General features: G+C 37.1%; 1 protein-coding gene across 1 annotated transcript in view; it reads left to right on the top strand.

Annotated features, from left to right (window-relative positions):
- LOC115213637 (A disintegrin and metalloproteinase with thrombospondin motifs 16) overlaps positions 1–13,226 on the top strand; it is a 408,361-nt gene that overhangs the window by 360,720 nt on the left and 34,415 nt on the right. Inside the window, exons 15-16 of the mRNA XM_029782588.2 lie at positions 7,173–7,303; positions 11,103–11,226. Of these exons, the coding sequence (XP_029638448.1) occupies positions 7,173–7,303; positions 11,103–11,226 (255 nt within the window). The remainder of the gene's footprint in view (positions 1–7,172; positions 7,304–11,102; positions 11,227–13,226) is intronic.

Genomic DNA, 13,226 nt, shown 5'->3' with positions numbered 1-13,226 from the left:
ATTACAATTTTTCACTCAAATACACCAATCTATCTATTCAATTAGTATGTAAGTGGCTGGTTAATGAATATACAGGTGATTCTCAGACACGTTCAGCTTGACACAATATATGCCAAAGCCTAACATTTGCATTACAACAAACATAGTCCAGCACAGAAGTCTCCAGACTACTTCTGTGTAGTGAAAATCACTCGCAGAGCTTTGTTAACTCAAGACTATGCTAACAGAAACAAACCCCACGACGCCACGCAGTGGGGGACATCCTAGACGTTATGCTTGCGAAGTGAACTTGTAAATTATTCGGCCGTGTCTGTATCCGTTTCGAATACATACGAATGCACACACACACGCGCACGCGCACGCACACACACACACACACACACACACACACACACACACATACACGTACATACATTTACAGAGTGAGAGAAAGTAAGATAGAGTGAGTACATGAGAAGTATATCAACATGACCGTTTTTTTCTCAAGAAATATGCCGATATCGTGGCGTGTGTTGTGTGTATATGTGTGTCTGTGTGTATGTATGTACATATGCATATATATGTGTTTGTGTTTGGCAACGGGTGCTATTTTTTTTATATCCCCGTAACATAGCTACTGGGCAAAAGAGGGACCAATAGATTTAGTGCCAGACTTCAAAAATAAGTTCTGGAGTATATTTTTTCGACTAAACTCTGCAAGGCGTGCCCCAGTATTGCCGCAGTTCAAATGACTGAAACGAGTAAATGATAAAAGCTGACACATAAAATGATATGTGTAGACATACGCCGACATTCAAGCGTATATAGGTTTCTCGTAACATATATATTGGCGTATGTGCGAATTCATATATACTTCTTTCGTTTGGCTTCCTACTTGGATTCTTTCTATAAGAAAGGAGTTGATTTCTGACAAAGAAACAAAGCTCCATCGCTGGAATTTAAGTGAAAACAAACATAAATGGTACCAATGAAACTTTAGAAAAGACTGGCATATGTTTACTGTTCCGCTTACAGATTGTATTTCTAAAGTGAGCGTTCGCTGAAAACCCTATCTTTCCCTGAAACTTAAACGTTTGTTAATGGTCACCATTAATTATTCGTGCATGTGTATGTATATATGCTTGTATGTATACTTACATACGAACAAAGTGTACGTACGCCGCTATACATATATATATATATATATATATATATATATATGTATATATATATAGATAGATATATATATGGGTGTGAGTGATTGTGTATAGAAGAATATATTAATAAAAAGAATTCCAACCTTGTCTGATTTTCACGTTTTATTTACAATCTTATAATGATATATTATAAGATAATATATTATAATTGAATAAAATAAAATGAAATAGTAGAATGTTAAATGTTCATTCTGATTGAACTAGTACTTTCATGCATTGAATTCTGCAATCTTCGGGTTCATGTAGTAGTGTTGACAGTCATGCTTCACAATTTTTGACTGTAGCAAGACGATTGATTCTGTGCTATAAATACAGCTGGGTAGGCTCCAGAGTGCTGGGTTTTGCAAACTGTATTCTGACCAATCAGTGTGTAGTATCACTCAATTACTTAAGCTGATTGGTTGGTTGAGCTGATTGGTTTAGGCATCACGCTTTGTTGGACATGTCAAGAGTCCTGTATCTTGACCCTGGCCGAAGCAGCAATTGTTGGGTTATTTTTAGAAATGTTGTAAATATCCTTTGTCAGAGATTTTTATATTTTTATATTTCAGTTGTCATCATCATCATTGTCAGCACCTTAATTATTGTTGCTAGTGGTGATGGTGGTGGCAATAGAACTTTTAACCCTAAATAAGATAATTTTCCTGCTATCTTCATCTTGATCACCTTTAGTATTGTTGTTGTTGTTAGTGGTCATGGTCGTAGCAGTGGAAGTAATACCTCTAAGTATTATTATTATTGCTTATTTAGCTTGGGTTCGAATTTATCAATAAAATTCTTTTCTCTGATTCTCCTCTCGATTTCACTTGGGCTGTGTAATTTGTAGAATGGAAATATTATATACATTTTCCGGCCACATGTTGCTAGGTGGTTACTCAAAGGTATCTGACGGACCTCTGGGTCTCTAATCTGTTGCCGGTGTACACGTGAGCGTTCTAATAGTGCGTTTCCCGTCTGACCTACATATATTTCTTCACAATTTGGGCATTTGATGCAGTAAATTAAATTTCTGCTTTTGCAGTTCATATTCGCGTTTGTGAATATTTTCCCGGTTTTTGTGTTTATATATTGACCGGTATGTATGAATTGGCATGTGCCACATCGGCTATCATTGCATTTAGATACCGTGAATGTTTGGTCTTTGTTGCTGAGGTCAAATTTTGCCTTTGTTAGTAATGTTTTCAAGTTTTTAGGCTGTCTTTTACTAAGCACCATAGCTCGATCCGTGATTATGTCTTTTAATTCATTACTTTGGGCAATGATTGGTAGGTTTGCTTTGGCAATGTTGAAGATATTCTGGTGACATGAGTTGTGTGTCACTATGAATGGTATGACTTGTTCTTGTTTTCCTCTTCCTTGGGTTGTCCTAAGTTGTTGTATGGGTATTTTTATAGCCCGCTGTATGCCATTTTCTATAAGTAGAGATGGGTATTTTTGTTTGAGCAAAAATTCTCTTAGTTCTATTAAGCGTTTGTTCCTGATATTTGCATCTTCTACAATGGTACAAATTCTTCTGGCTAGGCAGTATGGGGTGTTACGTTTTGTATGTGGTGGATGGCACGACTTAAAATTTAGGTATTGATGTGTGTCTGTGTGTTTATAGTATATATCTGTGGTGATGGTGGTGTCTTTTTTAATTACCATTATATCCAGGAATGGTAATTTGGTACTACTCATCTCCTTTGTAAATTGGAGAGATGGGTGTAGGTTGTTCAGGAGGATATTGAACTCTTCCAGAGTATTTAGAGATTCTGTCCAGATTATGAAGCAGTCGTCTAGGTATCTCTTCCATGCCTTTTCAATATATTTTCTAAATCCAGTGCCATAGTTTACCTCCACCTCTTGGTAGAGTTGTTGTTCTAAGTATCCCATTACAGAGTTGGCGTAAACGGGAGCAAACCTCGTTCCCATCGCCGTGCCTCTAATTTGGATGTAATTCTTTCCATTGAAGAAGAATGTGTTATTTTCTAGAATAAGTTTGACTGTGTCTAATATAAATGGCACTGTGAATCTGCTGGGAATCACTTCTCTATGTTTTACTAACCAGTATTTAATCGCCTTTATTCCTAAATCGTGTGGAATATTGGTGTAGAGGCTTACCACATCAAAACTTAGTAAAACTGAATTTGTTTCTGTTGTTTTGGGAAGATGGGACAGGAAGTCCCATATATATATATATATATATATATATATATATATAATACAAAATGGAACAAGAACGCAAAACATCCGGACAACTAGGTGATACAAAAAGGGACAATAAAACATCTCTCTGAAGGTCAATAATATAAGCACCCATCGCTAATTGTTTTACCGAATCAAACTCGCTTGCGAGTGACGGCTGCAGACGTATAGAAACTGTATCGTTAAAGGTTAAGTTTCTCAGATATAAACAAAACCTAGAGTAATGACGCATTCTACTAGCAGTTCAGTGAGCATTGCATCAGTTCGTCAAGTTGTAGTTCTCTAAGTGATAATCTGATTCGAAAGTATCATTAGACTTAAAATTTGATCAAGCATAACATGAAATACTAGGTCGTACTTATTTGCATCCCATTACGTTCTGGAATTCTAGTTCCGTCCATTTCAACCTTCTGAAATATATGAACTGAAATAACTTGGTTACAATCCAGTGACTAAATCCAAACTCTGCCATCCTCCCTTATATTTTATAAAGAATATATAATACATATGCGTCCAAGCTCAAAGCATACTGTTGAAACTAATGGCACAGGCACAGCTGATGGGTTAAGAAATTCGTTTTTCAATGTCAAAATAGTGTGGCACATTGGGTAAGTATATTCTAACATAGCCTTGGGTCAACTCAAGCCATATGGGTGAAATTGTTTTGACAAAAACTGGAAGCGCAATTAAATGGGTTTATTTTATTTATCTGTAATTCAATAAGACCAATTTGTCCCATTCCGCGTCTCTCTCAGAAACTTTTAGACACTGCTTGTATCTGTGGAATACCAATCCTCTTATGTGCCAATGAGTATGCATGTATGTATGTATGTATGTATGTATGTATGTATGTATGTATGTATGTATGTATGTATGTATGTATGTATGTATGTTTGTATGTATGTATGCATGTATGTATGCATGCATGTATGTATGTATGTATGTATGTATGTATGTATGTATGTATGTATGTATGTATGTATGTATGTGTGTATTCATACTAGTGAGTGAGTGGATACTCAGAAGTGGCACTCAACACATTTTGTAGGTAGTGCATATGTTATTTAATAACAGTTTATTTTGGTTTCGCGGAACTTAAATCATCGCTGGCTCTTCAAACGAGCCTAACTCAACTGGCTCAGTTCTACGAACCGGACAAATTAGATTAGTTTGATGAGCCAACGAAAATTTAAGTTGTATGGAGCCGAATGAAATTGTTATTTATCTACAACAAGTAGTTATATATGGCATCAAAACATTTATTAAGAAGTTACGTAAACATAGATATACTTAAAAAAACAAGATGTTACAGAAATTAAATGACTGTTTGGTGCAATAATGTGCATTATGGAATCAGGTGTACACATTGATGCTAAAAACAGTGTAAAGGCAAAAATTCGTTTCTACTCTAGGCACAAGGCCCGAAATTTTTTGGGGGAAGGGGCCTGCCAATTACATCGACGCCAGTACGCAACTAGTACTTAATTTATCGACCCCGAAAGGATGAATGGCAAAGTCGACATCGGCGGAATTTGAACTCAGAACGTAACGGCAGACGAAATACGGCTACGCATTTCGCCCGGCGTGCTAACGTTTCTGGTTCATATTGGTAACTGTAGCGTTCTAAGCGTCTCCATAAGGAATAGTTTTTATGGAGATGCATATTACGCTACAGTTACCAAAATGTATTGAAACAGAAATAAGCAAAACAGCAAATAAAAAGCGAAGTACTTTTTGAGAATTCACCTACGAAGCACCACTAGTGTTTGTACAACACGTCATCTGCAACGTACCTGTGCATGATGAGTGGAGACGATCGCAATGGCTCAGGATAAAACGTACTGTGAATTTAATTTTCTTTCTCTCATATTTTGTGTAAACTCTACGGACACAATGTAATTCTCGAAGTAAAAAATAAGTCCTTGGGGCAGTTTGTTCGACTTTAAAAAAACCTTCAAGGCGGTGCTCCAGCATAGCCGCAGTCAAATGACTCAAACAAGTTTATTTTTTATACATGTGCATGTGTACGTACATTGTACATACGTATGTATGAATGTATGTATGTATGTATGTATGTATGTATGTATGTATGTATGTATGTATGTATGTATGTATGTATGTATGCATGTATGTATGTCTCTTCTATTTTTTTATTATTATAAATCTTTCACTGAGGAGGGATCCAGTTTCCAACAAAGATACAAGGCTCTATCCTTGGGGTGTAGTTAACACTGACAAATTCACATTTGGAACTTGAGAGAAGTGTTGCATATTTTACTGTTCCACTCACAGATTGCACTTGTAGTGTACGAACAAGCTGGGCGATTTCTCTTTCTGAAAATCCCAGTGTATGTATGTATGTATGTATGTATGTATGTATGTATGTATATGTCAGGTCACTTTCGAGTGCTACTGGTAACATGTAACCCAGTACAACCTGTTGCATGGTCGGGTCGTCGGCGACTAAATCGGCAACCCCACCAAGCTTGCTTGGTGAGGAGGGTGTTTATTGGACACCCTGCGGGATGAAAAACAAAACCCGTCAAAGGGCGGAGGAACTCTTGAGAGCCAACGGCCATCCAATAAATGTCTTATGGCTGTATCATGCGCGGGGACATAAAAATAATCGGACTGAATACCCGATCGCGCGGTTAAACCATTGGGAGTGAAGGACTCCTAGCCTTTGTTTGGGCATCCTTCTAGGAGAAGGTAACTCAGGTAACTGGGATAACTCCGACATAAAACCTGCGGCTCAGTGGTTACCGATGATGTTGACTTGTTCTTCTTTTCGGATTATGGCTGTTGTTGCTTAGTGAGTTGGATTGACTCTGTGCACAGCCTTTCCTCACTTTAAAAAAATCTTGCACAGGCATTGCACGATAACAACATTGATTAAGCTTCGTGCAATGGCCATACTCGATAACGTGGGGGCAGCCACCATGTATGTATGTATGTATGTATGTATGTATGTATGTATGTATGTACGTAGGTACGTACGTATGTATGTATCTATGTACGTACACATGTACGTATATATGTACGTATGTATGTATGTATTCATGCATGTATGTATGTATTGATGTTATGTCAGGTCACTTTCGAGTGCTACTGGTAACATGTAACCCAGTACAATATGTTGCATGGTCGGGTCGTCGGCGACTAAACCGGCAACCCCACCAAGCTTGCTTAGTGAGGAAGGTGTTTATTGGACACCCTGCGGGATGAAAAAGAAAACCCGTCAAAGGGCGGAGGAACTCTTGAGAGTCAACGACCATCCAATAAATGTCTTAAGGTTGTATCATGCGCGGGGACATAGAAATAATCGGACTGAATACCCGATCGCGCGGTTAAACCATTGGGAGTGAAGGACTCTTAGCCTTTGTTAGGGCATCCTTCTAGGAGAAGGTAACTCAGGTAACTGGGATAACTCCGACATAAAACCTGCGCTCAGTGGTTACCGATGATGTTGACTTGTTCTTCTTTTCGGATTATGGCTGCTGTTGCTTAGTGAGTGGGACTGACTCAGTGCACAGTCTTTCCTCACTTTAAAAAATATCTTCTTGCTCAGGCATTGCACGATAACAACATTGATTAAACTTCGTGCAATTGCCATACTCGATAATGAGGGGCAGCCACCATTCATGCGTGTACGTACGTATGTTGATCCAGTTGCTTGGTCTTGTTTTAAATCTGGATTATGCTGGTGCTCCATGAATTGGATTCATACTGAATCCAATTCCTTTGTACTCTAGACTTGCGAGAATCATTCATTTCAATTTCTCTATTTTACAGCTCAGGAACCATGCAAACTTTTCTGCATGGCTGTAGCATACAACTATAGATTTACAGTAACGCATCAAGCTGGAGATGGCATGAAATGTAAAAATACGGGTAACGCTGTATGCATTCGAGGAAAATGCAAGGTAAGTTTTGATACACACATAATATGTATGCATGCATGTATGTATGTATGTATGTATATAATATATACATGTGTGGCTGTGTGGTAAGAAGTTTGCTTCCCAGTCACCTTGTTCCGGGTTCATTTCCCTTGCGTGGCACCTTGGGCAAGTGCATTCTACAATGACCTTCAGAGTAGACTTAGTAGACAGAAACTGATAGAAGCCCATCGTACGCACGCGCGCGCACACAAACATATATACATGCATACATACATACGAAGGAGAAAACTAATTCAATACCATTGCTGGTACTGTAAAACTTTCTAAGTTAATCATTTAAGTATATACGGGGCATGTCTCGACATGCAACTATATGCATGAAAATACATGCATAAAACAAAACATATCAATATGCACGTGCACTGACTCCAAATACTGCACATTCCCATGCAAAAATACTCGGTCAATATTGGTGAAACTCCACTGAAGGAATCTTGGGTCGAGGTTAGAAACTGGCGTTTTCTTTATTTTTAAGCATTCTTGAAATAAAACTGAATAATGACATACATACACACACACACACACACACATACATACATACATGCATGCATGCATGCATATATACATACATACATACATACATATATACATACATACATACATACATACATACATACATACATACATACACACACGTCTACTTATACACGGTTACTTGTCTATCTGATGGGTCAAAGTTCTAATGTAAAAGCATTGTTTCTGGGTTGAAACCGGCTCATTCTAGATTGGTAGGAAATTTGAGAAATAATAATAATGCATTCTCACAATTACATACATACATCTACACTCCACTCACACAGATATAACCATCCATCATGTGTATATATAGTATTTTGTTACTTAAGTTTCGTATTTCCCTGTGATACGAACATTGACGGGGTAGTGGTGGGCAACGTGTGCTAAAACAACAAACAATAATGAAATTCTTCTTCGAATTTCGTTGAAAATATCTGCATTAACCGTTGATTAATGTTCCCAATATCACTTCATTGACCGTCAATCTACGAAGCATCACGAATATTGTAAAGAATTCAAACTCTTGTAGACGTTTTTTCTTCCTTCCTCCTATTATTTCATTCCTTTCTATATCTCATTCCCTGCTTTCGCTGTTTCTTTGTTTCTTTCATACATTTCTTTTTTCATTTCCGTTTTCTTATATCTCCTTTCATTTTTTTTGTTCCATTCCTTTTTGTTCTTCTGTAACATACCTTCCCTCATTTTTCTCTCTACTTTATCTATTTTCTCTCTCTTTCTTTCTTTCTCCATTCATTGATCTTCTTACTAAAAAAGAATATATAAGCAAACAGAAGCATCATTTTAGACAACAATCTCACAGGTGGTCCATCTTACAAACAACAATGAAATTGATCGCAACTGTCTCCACCAATAGCAAACACGAAGACACGAAACTTAGTAATTATCGTGTAAGGCTCACGATAATTAGATTGCGGCTTGATTATCAGACTGGGTTGTAAGATTGAGCCCTTGAGCAACGCACAGCATTTCACGTTGCTTCAGTGGTAATGAATGCCAACGCCAGTTTGAGTGAACCTGCACCTGACTGAAGTCCCGTCCTGAGGGACCAGATACAATAGAACATTTGAAACTTTGATGGCCAAAAGAATGCACTTTGTTGGTCACATAGTTCTTGGGAAATGAGTTATCAGTGGAATTGATGCAGGAACCAACTGTTACATGTAAAACAACAAAAACGTTATCGGTATTGAACAACAAGGCTCATGAAAGAACAATTCATTCCAATACTTGGTTATTATCACATAATGGAAGCTAGCTAGTTCTCATTATGCATTTATATAATCATCAAATAGCCACAGTTGGTCGAACTGCTGGTAATACTATGACAATATTATTTAAGGCAGTTATGACAATATTAATTCATGCTGAGCGGCATTTCTTTCGACTTTGTGTTCTGATTTCAAAGGTGTCGGAGTTGACTTCGCCTTTCTCCTTTCGGGGACGATAAAATAGGTACCAGTTAAGCACTGGAGTCGATGTAATCAACTTACTCCCCCCCCAAATTGCTGGCCTTGTGCCAAAATTTGAAACCAGTATTATGTCAAAATTATTTAAGGCAGCAATCTGGTAGACTCGTTAGCACCCCGTGAAAAATGCTTAGCGGCATTTCTTCCGTCTTTACATTCTGATTTCAAAAGCCATCGGAATCGACTTTACCTTTCCTCCTTTCAGGGTCGCTAAAATAATTACCAGTTGAGTACTAGAGGTCAATGTAATCGACTAACTCTCCCCTAAAATTGCTGGTCTTGTGCCAAAATTTTAACCCAATATTATGTCAATATTTAACCCACATTTCCCGTTAGTATCCAACTCAACAATATTTCATTTGTATTATCCTTATTGATTACTTTAACATAACAGTGACTTAGTGGTTCAGGCATTCGGCTCACGATCGTAAGGTCATGAGTTCAATTTCCAGCGATACGTTGTGTCTTTGAGCAAGATACTTTATTTCACGTTGCTCCAGTCCACTCAGCTGGCAAAAATAAGTAGTACCTGTATTTCAAAGGGCCAGCCTTGTCACAGTCTGTGTCACGCTGAATCTCCCGGAGAACTATGTTAAGGGTACAGGTGTCTGTGGAGTGCTTCTCTTTTGCTTTGACATTGATAGTCAATAATGAAATCATTGAAAGAACCAGAGTATTCTGTAATGTTAGTATTTAATATTTACATTCTTGATTATGCCTGTGGTATCTTTACAGAATTGTTTTTTTTACAGCAAATATATAGGACTCGTATTGTCCAGTTGTGTCCCCAGTTTTTTAGAAATCCACTAAGCTGGGATTTTATTTGATGCTCGACAGTACTCGACATTTTATGAACAATATCAGTGCTTATGAAGGGAACATATTGACTATAAAATCGCTTTCATTATATTACTGGTATATATATACATCGTCATTATATTGGAATGTGAGAAATTCACAAACAATCTGAATTCGAAATCAGATTTTATTGCGACAAGACTACATATTGATTTCAAATTTTGGCACAATGCCAGCAATTTGGAGAGGGAAGCACTAAATCGACTACATCGACTTCAGTGCTGAACTGGTACTTATTTTATCGACCCTGAAAGGATGAAAGACAAAGTCGGCCTCGGTGGTATTTGAACTCAGAACATAAAGACGGACAAAATGCCGATAAGCATTTTCGCCGGCGTACTAACGATTTTGCCAGCTTGCCGCTCTAAGACGACATACTGCAACGTATTTAAGCTGCTTTATTTAATTACCATCCATTGTGTAATCATGAATAAAGTTGGCGGTTATGGTAGATCATCAACGGGAGTTGATACTCTAAGCAATTAACACCAATCAACAAGCTACAGGTAGCTGTCTGTATTGTTTGGGATTTTTCCACACCATTTTCAAATATATTGAAAGTACGCAACGCAGAAAGTGTCCAATTCTTCGAAGTGCCATTTAATGTTTGGTGTTTCTATGCGTGTGTGTGTGTGGTCCTGGAGCTCGAGCATTATGATTATATTCATTTTACTGTTATAAGCAGAAGGCAAAATGCCCTATATTAGTTAGTTATGTATTCTTTATGTTCTAAATTCAAATATTTCCGAGGTCGTTTCTTGCTTTTAATCTTTGCTTGGTGGATAAAATAATGACCAGTTAGTACATTACTCGATATATAATTGACCATACCTTCTCTGCAAAGATGGTGGTCTTATGTCTGTTTTTAAAATGATAATACTCATTGTTATTTATTATAGGATGTCGGCTGCGATGGAGTAATCGACTCAAATGCCTCAAATGACATTTGTGGAGTATGCAAGGGGTATAACTCTACTTGTCATTTTGTTCAAGACACTTATTCTGCACAGTCACCGACGTCCGGTAAGATGATTTATATTTTGATTTATTTCTTTATTCATTGTTGCTCGCGTGTATTTTTGAATCATCCCCATTATAGCCGCTATTATACGCATACACGTTTGTGAGTGTAATACGTATAGAGACATGATTGATTGATTGATTGATTCCAGTTTCAGCTCACGAGCTGTGGCCATGCTGGGGCACCGCCATTTAGTAACAGTCGTTAGCACGAGTGGGGTAGTGATTCTAAGATTTCTAAAATATGATGCATCAAATGATGTTGATTGCGCGGCTGATATTCAACTGAAGCGTTATTCGTTGAATAAAATATTTGGTATACAAATCTCTTATTGTTGCTTTTTACAACAGTTTATTCAACGGATTAAGTATGAGTAGAGTTCTATGAAAGATGCCATTCTTTTTCAATCGATATGTGCCTCTTTGGAACTCAAATATTGGTTGCGTATTTCCGAAGATTTTCTTGCCGGTAGTGTTAGCCTCAACCGGCAACAGATCCTCATACACTTCGTAGCTAGTGAAATATTCGAATTTAACGAGTACTGTGGTAATTACGGAGACTCGATACATTGCCGAGAGGATATCTAATCGAAACCAATGAACGAAGTTTGTAGAACATCAGTTTGTAACTTGCGGAAAAGAGTCAGCCTAATCCCAGAATCAAATTTTCAACCTTTAAAAGTCCTGGGTAAGAAATGCGACCTTGAAGTGGTTTTGTCTGAATTATATACGATAATTTCGATAATGCTTTTATTTCCAGAATAATATCGAAATGTATAAGACTCAAACTACTCATAAATAAACACTTGATTTGTAAATAGCTGCATCACAAGTCAAAGCAGTGTATGTAGCTCTTAAGAATATTGTAATTTATAATGAAGATATCCACCTAAACATTTTTAATTGGTGTCTCCTTTGTGGAAAGTACAGAAATGACCGTAGGAAGTGTCCAGCAAGAGATATTATATGTCGTAAATTTGAGGAAAAGATCGTTAATGAATCTGTAGGGCGCCACTCAACTGTCCTGACATGCAAAAACAGCACTACAGCAAGTTCACACTCACACAAACACACAAACACCCACACACGCACGCACACACGCGCGCATACAAGCAAAATGAGTTGTCATTTTGTTGCCACAAACGTTTCTCTCTGTTGGTTAATTTTGAGAACAAAATCAGAATTTGGCCAAATATCTAGAGAGACGTCTAAAATACAATTGTTTTCCAAATTATGTGTTTGACCCTTTCGTCCGGTCCATTTCCTTGGGTCTCCTAGCCACTGATTCTGCTTTGCTCAATTTATTGCATTAGGAAATCTAGAACTTTTTTTATAGACATCATTAATCTACTCGATCACTGTTGACAGTGCCACTAGTTCTGACGTGAGAAAATAGTTAGTAGACTGAAATCACGGGATAATGGGTGTTCCGGCTCTCATAGCTGAGGATTTTCGCCTGCTACAATCTATGTGTGTGCTTATATGTATCCTGAGATATTCTCGCAAGGCTAACAACACAGTATTCGGTGTTTGGTGTCCTAACAAGACATTCATGTTAAGTTGGAAGCCATATATATATATATATATATTATATATATATATATATATATATAATATATATATATATATATATACTTTATTTAAAGCAGCAGAAAATTCAACAAAACCTGTTACTCTGAGTTTCACGTTGCCTGCTGCTTTAAATAAAGCATAGAGTAATATGCTTTATTTAAAGCAGCAGGCAACGTGAAACTCAGAGTATATATATATATATATATATATATATATATATATATAATATATATATATATAAGATAACCATATATATATATATATGTATATAAATATATTGCCACATACATACATACATACATACATACATACATCATCGACTCTCCCATCGTTGGACGACGTATGAGGGTTCAGTAATTTCTTACTGAACCACCACACAGTTGATTTGTTTATAGTGATCAAATGTTTGATTTTTATTCATATAAGCTCAT

This window comes from Octopus sinensis, linkage group LG1 (genome assembly GCF_006345805.1).
Source record: "Octopus sinensis linkage group LG1, ASM634580v1, whole genome shotgun sequence".
In the NCBI taxonomy this organism is placed as follows: Eukaryota; Metazoa; Mollusca; class Cephalopoda; order Octopoda; family Octopodidae; genus Octopus; species Octopus sinensis.
This window is presented reverse-complemented; position numbering and strand designations above follow the sequence as displayed.